This window comes from Quercus suber, unplaced genomic scaffold, assembly GCF_002906115.3.
Source record: "Quercus suber isolate HL8 unplaced genomic scaffold, Cork oak 2.0 scaffold_504, whole genome shotgun sequence".
Lineage (NCBI taxonomy): Eukaryota > Viridiplantae > Streptophyta > Magnoliopsida > Fagales > Fagaceae > Quercus > Quercus suber.
Genome location: NW_027069953.1, coordinates 165,997 through 185,793, shown reverse-complemented (window position 1 = coordinate 185,793; position 19,797 = coordinate 165,997). Strand labels below are relative to the sequence as shown.

The 19,797-nt window shown below is 33.6% G+C and overlaps 1 protein-coding gene and 1 long non-coding RNA gene across 2 annotated transcripts; both read left to right on the top strand.

Annotated features, from left to right (window-relative positions):
* Window positions 1–1,064: 1,064 nt before the first annotated feature.
* LOC111998419 (uncharacterized) lies at window positions 1,065–7,714 on the top strand. Its single transcript, XR_002881469.2, has 3 exons — window positions 1,065–1,455; window positions 1,552–1,615; window positions 7,065–7,714. It is a non-coding gene; the product is annotated as an uncharacterized LOC111998419 (long non-coding RNA).
* A 3,467-nt stretch (window positions 7,715–11,181) lies between these two features.
* Window positions 11,182–15,371, top strand: LOC111998440 (uncharacterized). Its single transcript, XM_024030531.2, has 2 exons — window positions 11,182–11,435; window positions 11,614–15,371. Exon 2 carries the CDS (start codon window positions 12,164–12,166, stop codon window positions 15,197–15,199), a length of 3,036 nt encoding a protein of 1,011 aa, XP_023886299.1. The 5' UTR covers window positions 11,182–11,435; window positions 11,614–12,163; the 3' UTR covers window positions 15,200–15,371.
* The last annotated feature ends 4,426 nt before the right edge of the window (window positions 15,372–19,797 follow it).

The following is a 19,797-nucleotide window of genomic DNA, read 5'->3' as shown; positions in this document are numbered from 1 at the left end:
TATATACGAGACTTTTTATCAAAAAAAAAAAAAAAATATATATATATATATGTATAAATAGGACTTTCATTTTTTAATTTTAAAATGGGATAGGAGGCCCATCATTCATGGCTGTCTTCTACTTTTTAACATCATGGGCGGCCTGCTTCTGTGGTTTAAGTATTGTCACCTGGAAGAGGAACTCAATTTCATTTTCAATTTTGGACAATTGCTTAGAATGAGCACTGAATACTCCAATTGATTTTTGCTTTTCTAATTCTGTCTGCCCTTTTTTTTTCTTTTTCTTTTGATGAAATTTATGTGACCGACTTGATGATAAAGACATGTGGATAGATTATTTAATTAATTAAATGCAACTTGGGAATAATACTTGTCTTGATTCTTTTTTAATATGTAACTAGTCGTAGCCTCACATGAAACATAAGAATAAATATTATTTTGTATTGTAATATAATGTATATTTTTTCTTTAAATTGTTTTTGAAGATAATTTGTTTTCTCTGAAAATTAAACAATTTATATTTGGTCCAGTTAGGTCTACTTCAATCCAATTTCGTCTACTCAATCTAATTTCGTCCACTCGGTCAATTTCGGCCCCCCTTCAATCCATTTTAGACTAATTGGGCTTTAAATTGATTTTTTTTTTAATGTTTTCTTTTCAAGTTTAGCTCTAAAATTCTTTTTTTTTTCCCTTAATTTTTGGGTTAAAATGTATGAAATTTTATTATATCTAGGTTAAACTCTTTAGTTTTGAGTTAACAAATACAAAGAAAATAATAAAATAGAGATTCAAAATTAGAAATATGAGCCTTAAAAATGCAATAAAAATTATAAATATTCAAAAGTTTAATTTGGTCCACATTGGTTCTATTCGGTCCATTATATCCTCTTCAGTCCAATTTGGTCCTATTCGGTCCATTCTGTCCACTAAAGTTCTATTCAGTTCGATTCAGTTCATTCGGTCTTATTCAGTCTATTTCGGTCCATTCAATCCACATTGGTCCTATTTGGTCCACATTGGTCATATTCAGTCCACTTTGGTCATATTCGGTCCATTCTATCTACTTTGGTTCTATTTAGTCTTATTTGGTCCAGTTTTCCCACTTTGATCCACTTCAGTCTTATTGGGGCCAATCAGTCGACTTTAGTCCTATTCAGTCCATTTTGTGTTTGGGAACTTAAAAATACAATACCAAAACGTATTGTGTTTGGGAACTTAAAAATACAATACCAAAAGGAGCCTTATCATCCGCACTTGTCTCACTTCTTCGAGTTCCTCCCAGCCGTGTATTCCATCGCACAAGCTGTGGCTGTACAACACGATGAGCAAGAACAAGCAAGAGTTCAAGCCCAAAGTAGAGGGTAAAGTGGGCATGTACGTTTGCGGAGTCACCGCTTACGATCTCAGCCATATTGGCCACGCTCGCGTCTATGTCACTTTCGATCTTCTCTACAGGTCCATCTCTCTCAATGTATATATATGTTTTTTAAGTTTTTGTTGTAATTTTTTTGCCTATTAATATACAAATTCCAAAATTTCATTTTTAGGCAGATATCTTAGGCATTTTGGGTATCAAGAATGTTATGTACGGAATTTCACCGATGTAGACGACAAGGTCAGTTAGTTTGAATTGCTAGTTTTTATATTTCTAAATTATATGCATTGAGCTTCTTATTGGATTCATAGTTTTAGGATTTCTGAAATTGCATCTCTGTTGAGGTTAACAAATTAGTTAGGGTCGGCTACATGTGTTTAGGAGACGCTCTAACGATCCATTCATAATAGAGTGACTACATTTTTGTTTTTGTTTTTTGTTTTTAGCACTCTTAAATGTTGAATTTTTGTTTTTTTTTTTTAATAAAAATTAACCCCATTAGGGTTTAGCCCTATCACAATTAAGTTCATAAACTTTCAATAGTTATACTTGACCTGGCCGCTAAAATTTGGGAGAGAGAGAGAGAGAGAGAGAGAGAGAGAGAGAGAGAGAGAGAGAGAGAGAGAGAGAGAGAGAGAGAGAGAGAGTATTGTGTTAACTTAGAAAATCCACTTATGAATATTGTAATAAATTAAAAATCACAATAATTAATCAATATAAAGTAGAGTTGCAAGAAAGAATAAAAATTCAAGAAAAAAAAAATAACCACTTTTAAAAAGAATGTGAGAGAGAATAGTAAGAAATTTATAGAAAATAATATTAGAAGAAAAAAAGTAAAAATAAAAAATATAGTAATAATATATCAAATTATCCAAGTCATGTTATGTTATTTAATAAAAAGACATTATATTCTTACACACTATCTTTATAATGCAATACGATAACATCTATGAAATCAAAAAGAATAAAAGATAACAAATTAAAAACACAAAACTTAATACATCAACCCAAATTAGAGTTCCAAATGATACAAAAATTCATCAACCTAAAGTAGAGATGCAAGAAAAATATATATAAAAATCCACAAAAATGAAGGGAAAAGAGAGAGAGAGAGAGAGAGAGAGAGAGAGAGAGAGAGATAACAATTTGTGTGTGGAAAATGAGAGAGTGAAATAATCTTTTGTATGTGAAAAAACTATGAATAAAATGGAAAAAAAGAATTGTAAATTTATAGTAAGGGTGTGTTTGGATATCGCTTATTTTGTTGAAAACTGAAAACTGAAAATACTGTAGTAAAATAATTTTTTAAATGTGTGAGTAGTGTAGTAAGACCTATTTTTAATGAAATTTTGTGTGAAAAAAGAGATTTGTAGGTCCCATGAACAGTGCACGGGACCCACCAGAAAGCTAAAACGCGCTTCTCTTAAAAAAAAAAAAGCCAAAACGCAGATGCTGAGGAAATAATTAGTATCCAAACGTACAATAAGAGAAGTGGAATAAGAAAAGTAAAAAAAAGGAAGATAAAGGGATAGAGGAAAAGTGATATTAAGGTAGATAGTAGTTGGGAGATTAAAATGTAAAATGTGAGGGAAAAAGTTAGAGAAAGTATAACAAAAAGTTGGGAAATTAGTAAGGAAAAAAAAGAATTAAAAATAATAGAGAAAATATTGAAAATTGGTGGATGATGTGGCCGTTGATGTCGTTCAACCGGAGCATAACAACAATAAATACTATGTTTCAGCTTATAGAGATATATCGATTTATAAGGAAGTGATGTCCTAACTTTTGGCTAAATTATTTCACTTCTTATAAATGAGAGACTCCAAAAATCTTATTGATTAATAGTGTAGTGGATGAAACTTAGAATTCTAGGATTACAACACATCCTTAAAATCTATTAAGCCCTCACTACTCACCAGCAACGAGTGAGTCTTACTAAATAAATTTATGATGAAGCCTATTGTTCATATGAGATGAAGAAGTATTATTTATGCAGTATTGAATAATTTTATGGTAAAATGCAAAACTAACCCTCTAAGTCTCTTCAAATTTCATTTTAGTCCTCTAACTTTACTTTTGTTCATTTCAATTCTCTAACTTTCAAGTTTATTCAATTAAGACTTTTCCATCAACTTTTATTATATGTTGTGGTTAATTTTTTAATTTTATAAATTTATGCTATATTTTAGAAGGGAAATGATATATCTACAACATTTTACAATAAATTCTAAGTAGCAGGTTGTTACTGGTTGTTATTGTTGGGGTAAAAAAATAATCTTAGTGTTAATTTCAAATTTGAACCAATAACAACTAACCACTTGTGAAAACTCTTTCTCTCACACAATGGAGTTTTCTTTCTCTATCCACTATGTTTTTTTTGCTTGGTTACCGCCCATAATAAAGTTAGTAAATAACTGAGATAGAGAAAGACTTCAAATTGATTGATTTCATAATTTTGGAACTACATTTGATAAAATAAAAATCCTAAGACCTAAATTGAAACAAGGGAGGTACTCTGAAGTCTGAACCTTTTTTTCTTTTTCTTTTTTTAACGTAATCTCTCCTTTTTCTTTTTAACAAGCCTGGGCCAAATCGAAAATCTTCTTTGCATGTATGATTGGCAACAACAATATTGGACATTCCAGAGGCTCCCAATTCCAAGAAAGCTCCGTAACTATGGAGAAAATATACCATATTTTGGTAATACCAACTCAGCATCTATTTTTGTATTTCCTACCCAATAAATGAGTGACACCTGTTTCAAAAAATCACATGAGACTACTCCAATAAATGATTAATTTATCTTCCCGATAGTTTTGTCAGTGTCATTATCATTTATTGGAGTAGTTTGGTGTGGATTTTTGAAACAGGTTTCACTCATTTATTGGATAGAAAATACCAAATAGATGCTAAGTTTTTTTTTTTTTTTTTTTTTTTTTTTTTGAGGAAGAATGTAGCTTATTTTATTAAGTAAAACCGGCTATGTCAGCCAAAACAACAGGAAACAAAAGTGGTGGAACATCCTCCATCCACACTACAACATCCGAAACACAAATAGCATGACGAGCTAACTTATGAGCAACAATATTACCCTCTCTCTTTACATGAGAGTAGTGTAATTCATTAAACAAATTAAACATAATTCTAATTTCATCCAGCACCAAACCCACGACTGAGAAGAACTCAGTATCATCACTCAAAGCCTTCACTAACACAAGCGAATCGGTCTCGAGGATAGCATGTTGAAAACCCAGGTCCAACACAAACTGCATTGCTGTTGCGACAGCCATTGCCACAATTTCTAGAGGGCTGTAAGCATGGGATATTTGTTTAGATAATGAACCCAAAACCATACCTTCACTATCACGAATAACTACCCCAACCCCTGCCCTGTTTTCTGCTGAGAATCTGGCCCCATCACAGTTTATTTTAACCAACTCGTGTTGGGGTGGTTTCCATTTCTGCGTCAGGGGGTGAACAGTCCTATGCGATGTGCAAGGCGGGTTAAGTGCAAGGAATTCTTGAAGTCGATCCTTAGCCAGAGAAGAGATTTGGTGCAGATTGCAACTGGGTTTATTCATTCGGACCTGGTTCCGTTGAGTCTAGACTGACCAGGCTATGACCGAAAAAAGCTCCACGTGGTTCTGGTGTTTGATCAGCCATGACAACAACTCTTTGAAGGTGATAAAGCTAAAAGTATTTCGACAGATCCATAAGGATAAGTCCTCCCAAACTACATCCAATTCAGCACACGACCATAATGCATGGAGGGCTGATTTGTTTGCACAAGAACAATGGTCACAGAGTGGATTCTCAATGATGGTTCGACGCACCAGATTTTCCTTCGTGGGCAGAGACTTACAGCAAGCCCTCCATATAAAAGTTTTTATTTTGTTTGGTACCTGCAAAGACCAAATACCTCGCCATAATTCCCTTTCTTATGTCATCCGAGCTGGATTTTCAGTAGTTTCTTCCTCCGACTTCAAAAATCGGTACCCCGACTTACTTGTATATGCCCGGTTTGAGTGAAGGGCCGGAAAAGTTTGTCCACCACCCCATGTTGTGGCAGCGAGATAGACTTAATCAGCTTTGCCTCCTCTGGAACAAAAATACCATCAATGACTGAGTGATCCCAGCGGTGTGTTGCTTCATCTATCAATATTTCAACCCTCGCATCAGCCATAGAATCAATGATAGGAGAAGTCACCTTGGTTGGGTGTTTCCTTGGCAGCCATGTACTCTGCCAAATATGCACAAACCTCCCATCTCCCACTCTCCACCTACAGCCTCTAAGTAGCACCTCACGCCTATGTAAAATACTCTTCCAAGCATAGGACCCTGAGAAAGAGTATTTTGCCTCCATTATTGAACAATTTGGAAAGAACCGGGCTTTAAAGAACTTGTAAAAGAGTGAGTCTGTATTTTGCAAGAGCCTCCAAGCATGCTTTGCCAACAAAGAGTCATTGAACAACGCAAGGTCCCTGAAACCCATACCCCCCTCCATCTTAGATTTCGTCATTTCCTCCCATTTCAACCAATGAATTTTTCTTTTATCTCCTCTTTGACCCCACCAAAATTTTTTGACCATTGATTCAATCTCATGGCAAAGTCCTAACGGAATTTTGAAGCACCCCATAGTATATGTTGGAATTGCCTGAATGACCGCCTTAATCAAGACCTCCCATCCCGCTTAAGATAAAAGCTTTCCTTCCTAACCTTGTAATTTCCGCCACATAGATGCTAAGTTAGTATTACCGAAACATGTTATACTTTCTGGTAACGAACCTTTCATATGATGATATCAGTATGTTTCTTGTTGATCTACTTATCAATATGCCACCAAATTAACAAGTGACACTTGTCACTAAAATTGTGACACTTACTAATAATAAGGGTCCCAAAGACTTTGCCTATATAGGTTAGACAATTGATATGACATTGATTGTCAATTTGTACACAACAACAACGACGGGGCATGTGTTCCAAACCACAATAATGGCATTCATAAATTCACAGGAACCTACCCTTGAGACTTGAGAGCCATTCTCATTACTCTTGAGTCAGGAGTCAGGTCACCATTCACCAAAATCACCCTCACCGAAGAGAAAGTTCACGTTGGACTTAAAAAGGATCGATTGGATTCCCAAAAATCCAATTAGAAGAGTTAATACACCTCTCCGGCTTAATCCAAACTCAATGGTCATTTAGACTTTTTTGTGTGTGTGTGGTGATAATGCGATAATTACAATGGGGGAGGGGCATTTGAATTTGGATGTTTTTTTAGGAATTGTTAGTTTTTTTTTTTTTTTGGTAATCAAGGAAGTGTGAGTTGTGCTATAAGACTCTTAGCCAACACTAAGTAATTATCGTAATAATGTTATAAGCAAAATAGTAAATACAAATGAGTAAGGTTTTTTTTTTTTTTTAAATAGATGTTCCAAAATAGTATAGATATATACTTGTTTACCAAAAAGTGCATTCTTCCATTAAGAGAAAATAAAAAATTGTGCATTTAGGATTTTCCCGAATTCTTAAGGTTATTCCACAATCCTATACATCCATTATAAATTGAAGTATATTAGATTTTATTTTGTCATCAACATTTAAATCGATTTCAATGGTCAGTATTTTGGTGTCTGTGTATATATATTGATGGTTTCACAGAAAATCAGTAGGCTGAATGTTTCAGGTTTCAGTAGAATGATGGTTGCTTGGAAGGCCTGAAAAGAAAAACACGATCAGAAGGTGACCGAGGTGGACCGGCTAAGAACCCTCCAATGCTTAAATTAGTTTCTCTCTCAAATTCTAAAGTTCCAACTTTTCAAGAGTTATCTCAAACTTACTTTGATTTGATGTGGGTGAGCCCTTATATAAAGAGCCTCGGAACGGTTACTTGTTTAGTAACTTCCCCAATATTTGTGGAAGTTGGTAAGTTTAGACATAACTTCCATAACGGCTATAGAAGTTAGAACTTTTAATCTTATCTTCTCCAACTGCCACTGGAAGTTAAGCACTTGTGAGGAAGTTATGGCAATAAATAAGGACTATGTTCTCGTTTCAAAGTTCCACGTGGTCTGAATCTTTATCTCATGTGGGTTAATCCATTATTGGAAATTTCCCAAGTGTCGGATGACCGTCCAGGCGCTTTCCCTATGGACGACCCCTACGTCCATGGACGACCTTCCACTTATGGACGACCTCATTAAATGGTTAGCCTTTGGCTGTTGGACGACTCCTATGGACGAGTCAAAGATGGTACTATTTTTTGGTACCCCATCATATATATTATTAATGACAATTGATGCTAGGGATTTTACATATTTTATCACATAGGCTTTACAAATTGAGTGCTTTTTTTTTTTTTTTGAGAAGAAATTGGTTACTTTTAAATAATACAAAAAGACTAATTAAAATTTTTATTTATTATGTTGTTGATGTGATACCAATCACATTCATTACCATGTTAATTTTTAAGTTTATATAAAAATGTATATTACTTCTTGCGTTTCTATCTATGACATAATAAAATTTAATTTACTTATTTCAAAAGGGGTGGACATGCTTTTAGAAACTTCACAATGAAGGAAAAAGATGTTACAATGATTGTAATATAAAATCTTAAACTTAAAAAGAAGAAGAGAAGAGGAAAACACCTGTTTAAGTTATGGATTGTGAGATGTGATGCACTCATGCGCACATATGTTTATGTTATGGGTTTATATTACGTTTTTGTATGCTACGGTGGAGGGGCATTTAAGGGTCCCATCCTCTCCCAGTGGCAGTGGCAGTCGCTGCGGCTGCAGAAAGCAACCAAATTATTTGTAATTCATCACAATAAATCAACAATGAATTGGACATTAGGATCCCTCAACTCCCTTTAGTTGGTCTTGCACTTTCTCATAACCTATCCAAAAATCACTTTAAGTTTGAGCACCCGATTCTAAATTATCGTCCATTTTTTTCTTGGAAATCAACCAATACAGAAAAAAAGCCCATGTACATTGTCCAAGCTTGTAAACTTGTCTCGCAACATGCATGTACAATCCGAAAGCAAATGCCTTGCCTATGCATCCAATTAATTATAGTAGGCTTTGTTTGTTCATCCTTCAAGTAAGTTTTTATACTTCTGGTCTGAAAGAATGAAAGTGTGGTTATATTATAAACTCCTAAATTTCTATTTAAGAGAGAGAGAGAGAGAGAGGGGGTAAGTTTGTATATCCAGTTATTGATGTACCCCAATTAATTAATCCGCCTATTTTAAAAATTATGTTACTGTATAATGGTGAGTCGCTTAGTGATATTGTCTAATTTTCTGAAAAGTAATGTTATGGGTCTACTGGCAGAACATTTTTATAACAAAACCTAAGTGGCTTTAAGCAAAAAAAAAAAAAAAACTTAAGTGGCAAGTCTATCATTAACAATTTGCTACTAAGACTTTGTTGTGAAAATATTGTCCCCGCAGCTTTTTTTTTTTTTTTTTCCTCCCAATAGAGATAATACATCTATGTCCCATGCCGCCACCTGCCAACCAAATTATTTGTTTGCCGGTACTCACTTCACTAGTAAGCTCATTAGAAAAATCAAAGAGCACATGCAAAAAGAATAATGTAATTATGTGGCAATTAAAGAAGCTGCAGACTCATCTGCCTATTTAAATTATGCATAATATGTAGTATATGGTTTCAACTTTTAACACAATGCTGGTACTGTTGGTGGGACTATAAGAATTCTATCCGATTAATTGAATATTAGTTAAAAATGCAGTAGCTAGTTCATTCGCATTATGGCCTTTCCTAGGACTTTTCCCTGCCAATGATGTTACATTAAATTGGAGATTCCACAGTTACGTAATGTCACCTTTATTAAATTAGTGCTTGCCTCTTTATCTCTTTCTCCATCATTTTTCTCCCTGAAAACATCAATATGATACTAGTTTGTAATACTGTAATAAGCAGTAGGGGATGATTCTATTGGTGGAGCAGACACTTTTGGTTATGATAGAAGCAGCTTTTGCTAGTTGAAGTAGTGTGAAGTTTAAAATCAATTGAAAGTTGCACAGATTGACAGATAAGTGTGCATATATTAATCATTTAATATAATTGCAAAAGATAAGATAAACAAGAGAAAGAGGAAGAATTTTTTGAAGGAAAGTTAGTAATATGCTTTAAAGAGGAGGATGAGGGAAGACAGGGACATTGGCTCCAGGGTGATCATCGAGGATTGCCACATTATCTAACTCACCACTGCTTTCCAGATTAGCTTAACCATTACAAAACAAGCCAATAAGACATTTGTATTTCCTTAGTTTACTGAGCTTATATAAAATAGTAAACTGGAAAAAAAAAAAAAAAAAGAGTGCAATTATATATATTTTCTTAATATATATATATATATATATATAAAACTGAGCTTATATAAAATAGTAAACTGGAAAAAAAAAAAAAAAAAGAGTGCAATTATATATATTTTCTTAATATATATATATATATATATATAAGAGCCAAATAATTAAGCTGAATAAACTAAAAATAAGTTGCGTCAAAGGAACCCCTAGCTATGTAAAAATAATTAACAGACAACCTGAAGCCATTTTAAAAATTTTGAAGGAACCAAAAAAGATGGGAAGAGGAAGAAGAACATCACGATGTGTTTGTAAATACTAAATAGATATGGTGGAATTCCATAAAAAGTATTTGGAATTGGATAGGGTAGATTTTGAGTTCAAGATGAGGCACATGGAGTGAGATAATATGGACAATAGAACTTGAAATGATGTTCAGATTCAAACAAAACACGTGTAACCTTCACTTAAACATGTCCCTAATTTTTCTCGCTATTTTTTTGACTTAAAATTTGTTTAAAACTTAACCATAAGATAAGAATACCCGTTAGCCCCAACAGCGGCTAGTCTCATCAAAGCTTTTAAAAAATTTATTTAACACCTCAAAAATCACTTTATTTTATAATACATTAAACATCAAAAGTTCTATTTTTTTACCACATTTTTCACCACAAGCATAAAAATAATATATATATATATATTTTTTAAATTTAGCATGTTTGTTGTAGTTTGCTTTTTGGTATTTTTTACAAACTTGATGTTAAAATTTAGCATTTATAGCATTTAACATTCTTAATAAAAATGCTCTTGTAACTAAAAGTATAGCATAGTGAGTGAGTTCTACTAATTTACAAGCTTAAAACAGAAAAAAAAAAAAATTGTAATTTGTTCAGTCTTTTTAGAATAGGTCAATTTGATACATGTGTTTAATTTTAAATACATATTTTCAGTTTTTAAATAATATTACACATTTTTTCATACATTTTTTTACTCACAAATATTTTCAAAAAATACAAATAATTATTACTAAAATAACGCTACAAATGACCTCTAATATTCTCCTAGTTTATAATATCGATAGTAATTGTTCAGTCTTTATTCAGCCCCAAAAAAAAAAATTGTTCAGTCTTCAGTTGGACTGGTCTTTGGCTCAATTTCCGGTGCAAATAGTTAAAATATGTCAGATGACTACACAATGTACAAATACAGAGAGAAAAACCTGACTTTGCACATTATATAATACAATAGATAGATACATGGTAGATCTTGTTTTTTTTTAAATTTCTAATGCAATAATATGAAACTGAAACCTTACTACTATAAAACACATTACCAACAAAGCTCTGACTTATGGTTCCTCTCCCAATGCCCTTTTCTCTGAGTCCTTTCTGACCAATCTTTGGCTTCTGTGTCAAGTGAGAACCCATGTTAGATTTAGATTTGAGAGAAATTAAAATGTACAACACATAAAACAAAAAGAAATTGCCCGAGCCCAAGACATTATTAAATTATACTATTGAAATACTACATCATTAACACTTATCAACTCCTTTTTAAGCATTTCTTCAATATAATATGTTCAAAAAACATCACAGATCCAACCCATACTTCAAATTCCCAGCCTCAGTACAGCTTTGTTTTGGAGAGAGAGAGATATGGGTTCTCAGGAATTGCAGCAAAGGAGGGCCTCCCTCTTAGCCTCAAGTGAAACAAAGAAAGGTAAATTCAATGACACCTCTATAGTTTCATGACGCTTTCTCTTTTGTTTTTTTTGTTTTATTTTGGTTTCTGACACTTATATTCATTTCATAATTATTGTAAAGATCAAAGAAAGAACTAATCTTGTTTTCCACATTCTTTGTATATAATGCTCATATACGGCCTCCATTTGTCTCAGGGCCTAAACTTGAATGCTTCCTGTCTACACAAAGTGATTATTAGATGCCAGTAGAAGATTATATGAATCTTAATGTTCTGTCCTACTAAGTTATTACTGTTCTTGGTCAAATCTACTCCAGCTGCAGAAGTAAAAAAAAAAAAAAGGCTCTAGTTCTGACCATAGAGAGGCCCACAAGAGGAAGTGATATACTCATATCACATGCAAATTTCTCCTGTTTGAGTTTTTATTTACTGTTGCATTCATCTTCTGGCAGAGACGCGTATAATTGTATCTGCCAGCATAATTTGGAGCAAAAGAATCCACAGCGAATGGTCAGGTCAGTTGGTCAGGTCTTTGGTTCTTTCTCAGCTGAAAATGGATCTTAATAAACAACCAGTGATGATATCATGCTAAAGTCTATGCCAATATTCAAGTACAGAGAAGAAAGTAGTGCAGTAGTACTAATGTGTAGCAGTGAAAACAAATAATATTGTGTGAAAGTTTGAAACTTTGTTCACCTCCCCAAAGTGAGATCCATCTACAACAGCAAAAACATAAAAGAGTACAAATGGAAGAGGTGGCATCAAAATCTACTAAACTTGCTCAACAAACCCCAGATGTATCCATGACTGTAGTCACAAGCACCATGATTTCCAGTGGCCTTACCATCAAAATAGCAAGTTGTTCAGGTAAAACAAGAGAGACTTTGACTACTACTCCCTCTCCCTCTGGCTCTAGTTCAGATTTGCCATCTCCAAATATAAAGAACTCAATAGAATCATCCCCATACAACTCTCCCTCTCTTATTTCCCCACCTTCATCAGCATTTGTTTCAGCCTTGCAATCACCTTATATATCTCCTAGGGCCATGATTATGAATCCAAAACCCCAAGAAAACCCAACTCCCCAAGACAACAACCCAACTCCCCTTACAGTTTCATCACCACTAATCTCACAGTCAGATGACATTCCAAGCAGTTCCTACACACCCCCATCTGACCAATATGAATTTTCAGATGACCCAGCTGACTCAAAGCTCAAATTTTTGACCTGTGACCCTGCAGCTCCTCCACGCATCTCATTTTCTTTCCCAGTTCCCCGGCTATCCTTTGCCAAAGGACAAGTCTCTCCTGCTTCCAATGCCAAACTCAGGAGCTGTGATGTTTATGTTGGTTTTCATGGTCAAAATCCAAACTTGGTGCGTTGCTCTAAGTGGGTTAAGTCTGAGCTTGAGCTTCAGGGAATTGCTTGCTTTGTTGCAGACAGAGCAAAATACTCTGATACTCAAAGCCATGAGATTGCTGACCGAGTTATCTGCTCTGCCACTTATGGGGTTGTGATTGTTACTAATTCCACCTTTCTTAACCATCTCAGTTTGGAAGAGATCAGGTTCTTTGCTCAGAAGAAAAACCTTATCCCACTCTTCTTTGACACTGGCCCTGCTGAGATTGTGGGCCTTCTCAACTGCAATTCCATTGATAAACAATGCAAAGAGGCAATTGATGGACTCATCAAGTCCAATGAATTCAAGCTGGAAGCCAGTGAGGGTAACTGGAGAAGCTGTGTCTCTAAAGCTGCTGCTATTTTAAGAGCAAAGCTTGGTAGAAAGAGTGTGGCTGATAGAGATGTAGTAGTAGAACGATTTGAAGAGCTACCCTTTTTAAGAAACAGGTTTTTTGTTGGAAGAGACAAGGAGATTTCAGAGATTGAAACTCTCTTATTTGGATGTGGGGAGTGTCAGGAGCAAGATTGTTCTTTGCAGGCCATCAAAGGAAGTGAAGCCAGTGGCCAATCTGAAGGCCTGGCCGATGAGGAAAGTGATGTGGTTATAAGTAGAGGAGGGAGGTATATTAGTTTGGAGATGGGAAAGAGCAAAGAACCAACTTTAGAGGCTTGGGTTGAACCGGTTTTAGGAAGGAATTCATTCAAGAGGTCTAATAATAAGTACAAAAAGTCCAAGAGTGGGAACTACAAGAGCTTAGGCAGCAATGTAATTTGCATAAATGGGGTTGCTGGCATTGGCAAAACTGAGCTTGCACTGGAATTTGCTTATAGGTATTCACAGAGGTATAAGATGGTTTTGTGGGTAGGTGGGGAAGCTAGATACTTTAGGCAAAACATATTGAATCTGTCTCTCAATCTAGGATTGGATGTAAGTGCTGATGTTGAAAAGGAAAGGGGGCGCATTAGGAGCTTTGAGGAACAAGAATTTGAAACTTTTAAGAGAGTCAAGAGGGAGCTATTCCGGGACATGCCATACTTACTGATTATTGATAATCTTGAGACTGAGAAAGAGTGGTGGGAAGGGAAGGATTTGCATGATTTGATCCCAAGGAACACTGGAGGGTCCCATGTGATTATTACAACAAGGCTATCCAAGGTGATGAATTTTGATGCAATGCAGCTTTTACCATTGCCTTTGTCTGATGCAATGGTTTTGATAAGAGGAAGAAGGAAGAAAGACTATCCAGCTGATGAGTTAGAGTTTCTGGGGAAATTTGATGAGAAGTTGGGAAGGTTGAGCTTTGGCTTGTGGTTGATTGGTTCACTACTGTCTGAGCTTGCAATTGGTCCTGCTGCTCTTTTTGAAGCTATAAACCAGGTGCAACTCAATGAAGGTTCTCCTTGCTCTAATATGAGCATCACTGAGGAACAGTATTGTAAGAACAATCCTTTCCTCATGAAGGTACTACACTTCTGCTTTGCAGTCTTACAGCAAACTAATGGTAGAAGGAACCTTCTTGCCTCAAGAATGCTTCTAGTTGGTGGTTGGTTTGCCCCGGCACCCATTTCATCGAGTTTATTAGCAACTGCCGCTAAGAATATGCCTGCCTTAGGAAACCGGTTGAAGAAGTGGACCAGCTATCTGGGTCTCACATTTGGTTGCTGCACTGGTTGTTTAGCATCACAAACTTGGAAGAGTGAAGAAGATTCGGCCCTCATTTTGGTTAAATTGGGACTGGCACGAAGAGCCAACAAACAGTCTGGATGTTGGATCCAAATCCATCTCATAACACAGGTATTTGCAAAAAGAAAAGAAGGTTTACAAGCTGCCAAGGCCACAGTTCAAAGTATGAGGAGAGCAGGCAATCCATTGATAAACTCGGACCATTTATGGGCTTCTGCATTCCTTGTCTTTGGATTCAAATCTGAACCTCCACTGGTCCAATTAAAGGCAATAGACATGGTTTTCTACATCCGAAGAACAGCACTCCCTCTTGCAATTCACGCCTTCACAACTTTCTCAAGGTGTAACTCAGCATTGGAGCTATTAAAGGTGTGCACAAATGTACTTGAAGAAGTAGAGAAATCATTTGTCTCCCAAATACAAGATTGGTGTCATGGCTCACTTTGTTGGAAGAACAAGTTGCAAGGTAGTCAAAGGGTGGATGAATACGTGTGGCAGGATGTGACATTGTTGAAGGCCACATTACTTGAGACTAGAGCGAAGTTGCTGTTGAGAGGTGGACATTTTGACAGTGGTGAAGACCTATGCAGGACTTGTATTAGTATCAGAACGGTGATGCTTGGACATAACCATGCCCAAACCTTAGCTGCTCAAGACACTTTAGCCAAGTTAGTGAGGATGAGGAGCAAAATATGATGTGCTCTTCCATCAAAACAATGAATTCTATGTTTTGGGGAACTCAGTTTTGTTTACATTGTAATCATGTCTAAGTTAGATGTATAATTACCAAATTTCCTTATAAATTTCTTTTAGCATTGTCCATTCAAATGACCCTTGCAATGAAACTAGTAAAATCAAAGATTATGAATATGCTTATACTTTATAAATTATAATCATTCTTCTAAGTATCAATTAGAATGTATATAATGTCAATGCCTTGTAAGGAGGTGTTATAGTTGTAGAAATAATGAAAGGAAAAGAGAAAGAATAATGAATATTTTGAATGAAACCTTTGTAATTTTTTCAATTAACTTAGAAGGCCTTTGATTAAGGATAGGTAGCCAAGTTCCCACACAATGTGCAATGTATTTTGTTAGTTTTCTCCAATATTTCAATAATTTTATTTCTAAACAATTGTAATATTTAGTATTCTATTTTCTAAACAAAGCATAAAGACAATAAGAGAGGTGTAATAATTTGATCATATTATATGTGTTTACAAATTTGAAAATTGCATGATATTGTGACTGATAAAAATAAGCTAGTTTCATGCCTACTAAAAAAATGCAAATATCATTTTGATAAATAAAAATATCCTTCAATAATTAAAAAAAAAAAACTAATGTGAACCGCGCCACATCAACACTTTATAAAAAATTTGTAAAATTGCTTGTGTTTTTAGCATTACTCTTCTTTTAAATATGGTAAGAGGAATCCATGGATTGAGAAAATACGAGTTTTTTTTTTTAGTGGTTCAGCAAGAGGGAGAAAATACTAAAATAGAATAGAATTTCATAATTTATTGCAATAAATAAGAGAAAACACTAAAACATGCTATATTGATTAAGTAAGATAACCACGACGCACCCTTGGCACGATGATTACTTTATAAATATAAGTGCTTGTAGTGTGTGGATGTAAGGATCGGGGTTCAAGTTTCCAGAAGTGAGTTTCATATACATATACACTTAGATTGTGCTAAAAAGGAATTTTTATCTTGTATTAAAAAAAAAATTAAAAATTTAACTAAGATGGTGTTTTTTGAACTGTTAAAATAATTAATGAACAACTTAAAATAATTAATATAAAAAAAAAATATCTATTCATCATATTAATTATATTTATTGCATAAGGTTGTAGTTTTAGACTACAACTAATTTCGTAGTTAAAATTTGTAAAAAAAAAAAAAAAAAAAAAAAAAAAAAAACGGTCGTTTTGGGGTGTTTGTTTGTTTAAACTTTAAACTTTCAACCCTCAAGAATTAGAAAACACGCACGTGCAAATTATGAAGATAGAAAACGACTGCCGTTGACTACGACCAAGATGTTGGTAATGGACCTAATGGTGTTGTAGTGGTTGTTGTGGACGTGGTAGTCCATGAAAAATGTTTAGGCTTTTGACCCAGCAAAATTACCCACTAACAGAAGGCCTGGTTGGTTTAGTTTTCTTCATGGTGCTAATTGGGCTCCGACTTTCTATTATTAGGGCCTGTGGATGCTCTCTCATTAAAGTGTCTTTATCCTATGGGCTAGTTAGTACAAACTTTCAAATACAAATTGACTCTTGTTGGGACCCATAGCCTACAATTTAGGACACGGTTATCTTATTCCTAGCTAGCTATACATGCAAATGCAATGAACGAACATGAACCTCTTCTTTCTTTTTCTTTATTCGAAATACATGCAATGAACCTACCTGGGTCCTGGGGATCAATCAGATTCAGAATGAACATGAAAATCTGGCTAATAATCACAAAGTCAAAAACTACTAAATGTAGCTCATTGTTGATATATAGCACCATTCATCTTCTCTACAACATATACAAAAGCCACCATTGAGTTTTGAGTTAAGACTACTGCATGCTACTAAGATTTTTTTTTTTTTTTTTTTTATATAAAAAAATATTCATTAATCATTATACTCCTTTTGCACAACCAATACTTCATACCATTTGAAAGTTCCTGCTATTATAAGTATGGTTATAAAATAAGACGAATCGAATCGAGCATTAAAATTTAGACTTATCCATTCAATTTATAAATAAAATAAAAAAAATACTACATGTTAAAGAAAAAAAAATTATCAGATTTATAGTCTTTAGGGATGTATTTAAATCCAACACTGTTCACTATTGATTACAATATACATGAGTGAGTCAGTGACTAATACAACTTAATACCAAAGAAGTCATTATGCTACTATTAATTTTGCCTTAGGATCTTCTCCAAAAAAAAAAAAAAAAATGAACTTTGCTTTTGGCTTCTCCTGGAATATTAACACTTCCCCAATGTTCAGAACATCTGCCTTGAATTCATATAGGTAAAATAATTTTCTTTTCCTACTCTAAAAAGTTTCAAATTCAGAGAATATTGGATGTTTAGCAACCATTGGTACGTATTGTTGTGGACACGGAAATATGCCAAATAAAATGTAATTTGTACGCATAATCTTTCCTAGGGGCAGAAGGGAAGAAATGGGAGGGGAATATGGCTGTAAATGAACTGAGTTATTTATAAACAATTTGGACTCTAATATGAGAGAAACATGTTTATGTTTGTTTATTTAACAAATGAGCCAAATTAAAGTTTAAATTAGACTAAATTATTAAACAAGCTTAGCTTGAACATAATAATGTGCTCATGAACAAACTAGCGAGTATGGGGCTTGATTAAAGTTCGTATAATATTATATATTTATGTGTATAAATGTCTAAATATACTTATATAGGCTTGAGATTAAATTCTGTAATTTTGTATATAAGTTATAAGATATCAAATTATTATTTGTAATTTATTAATAATATAAATAGTTAATTTTGTAATAAAATTATATATAATTTTATCAATACATTTTATTAAGTTTATAAACAAAAATAATTCTATCTAATTTATTCAAAAATTATAATTTCAACTATAATTTAGCTATTAATTATTAACACATATTTGTGAAAGGGTAAAAAAAATTTAGTCTTTTATTATATACTAGTATGTAGTCTCGTGTATATGTACATGTACAATTAAAAACAATCATAATTATACAATTCAAATTATACATTTTTTTGAGAAGAGGTTCAAATTATACATGATATTAACTTACACTTTTTATAAACCATACATTTATAAAATATGTAATGGTTTCTTATTAATTTAATTAGTTTTAGACTCTTCGATTTTTACACCCAATAATTCACTAACCACAAAAATTAAAAACTTAGATGGATACGTAGCGGAAAATTGGACTCCAATTGAAATCCAATTTAGAATCAAATTGGATTTGGACTCTTTGATTTTTACACTCAAAATTCATTTGGCACAAAATTAAAAATTAAATGGGACATGTGGTGCAAACTTGAGAATCCAATTAAAATCTAATTAGATTTTCTCTAAGTTTTGGCTAAATATATATATATATATATATATATGGAAAAAGTGTGGGTTAGCTCATGAACAATCATGAGCTTGTTCGATATGAAAATGAATAAAACTTAAACATTTAATCTAGTTTAATAATAAGCTCAAGCTCAACTCATATTTGAAACAAAATTAAATGAACCATTATTAACTTTTAATAGTCACCTCAGTTATGCTCATTTACAATTCTAAAACGAAATGAGAAAAACTATTGGGGTTCTATCCCTTATGGTAAGCAAAATTCAAAATATTAGCTTTGGGACATGCATGACCAAATTAACATGGTTGAAAGAGGGTAGGGCTGAAATTTGATAACTTTATTCTTAATGCTTGCTACAAAGTGCAAAACTTTTTCATAAATCATACATAATGAACCTCAATTTTTTTTTTAATGGAAAAAGTGATATTAGGGATATTATTACAGTCTAATGTGTGAACTAGTTTAAAACACAAAATAAAAAATAAGTAATAAGTAATTTATTTGTTATGTTGTTGATGTGCCACAAATTACATTCATAGTCATATTAGTTTATTACTATGTTGTAATATCTTTAGTGTTTTTGCTTTTGCTTTTGATTTTTTTTTTTTTTTTTTTTTTTTTTTTTTTGTATAACAATGTTAAAACTGCAATGGAAATCATATATGCATCCAATATCTCCAATTTTCTCATCATTTCTTGCTCTTTTAGACTATAATATCCCTTAATAATATTTTGGCTACCGGAAGATATAAGTTTGACTCTTTGAGGCCCTTTAGTCCCAAGTCTGATGCGAACTCAAGTGACCCTAAGGGCCAAGCCTAGTGGACCCAAAAAATTGCCTGAAACTCGACATCAGCAATGTCAAGTTTCAAAAAAATTGTATTTTGTCATATAGTTTGAAAATAGATCTGTTTGGAACATGCATTTTTACCCAATGTTTGGAACATAAATATGGTTTCAAAGTTTGGTACGTATTGCAAATTATTGTTTTTTTATTTTATTTTATTTTAAAGGTACATATTGCAGGTTGATTAATGAGACTAGACAATGTTTGGGATGCTCGGATGAAAGTGATTGGCAGCAAGCCTTGAAGGGATAGTCTCTACTCGCTATCTTTAAAATAAGTAATCCTAGAGCTCGATAATCAAGCTCCCTTAGAACTCAATATAAATGCCTAAGAAAAA

Excerpts from the sequence above, each read along its gene's own strand:
- LOC111998440 (XM_024030531.2), top strand. The coding sequence starts at position 12,164 with ATGGAAGAGGTGGCATCAAAATCTACTAAACTTGCTCAACAAACCCCA.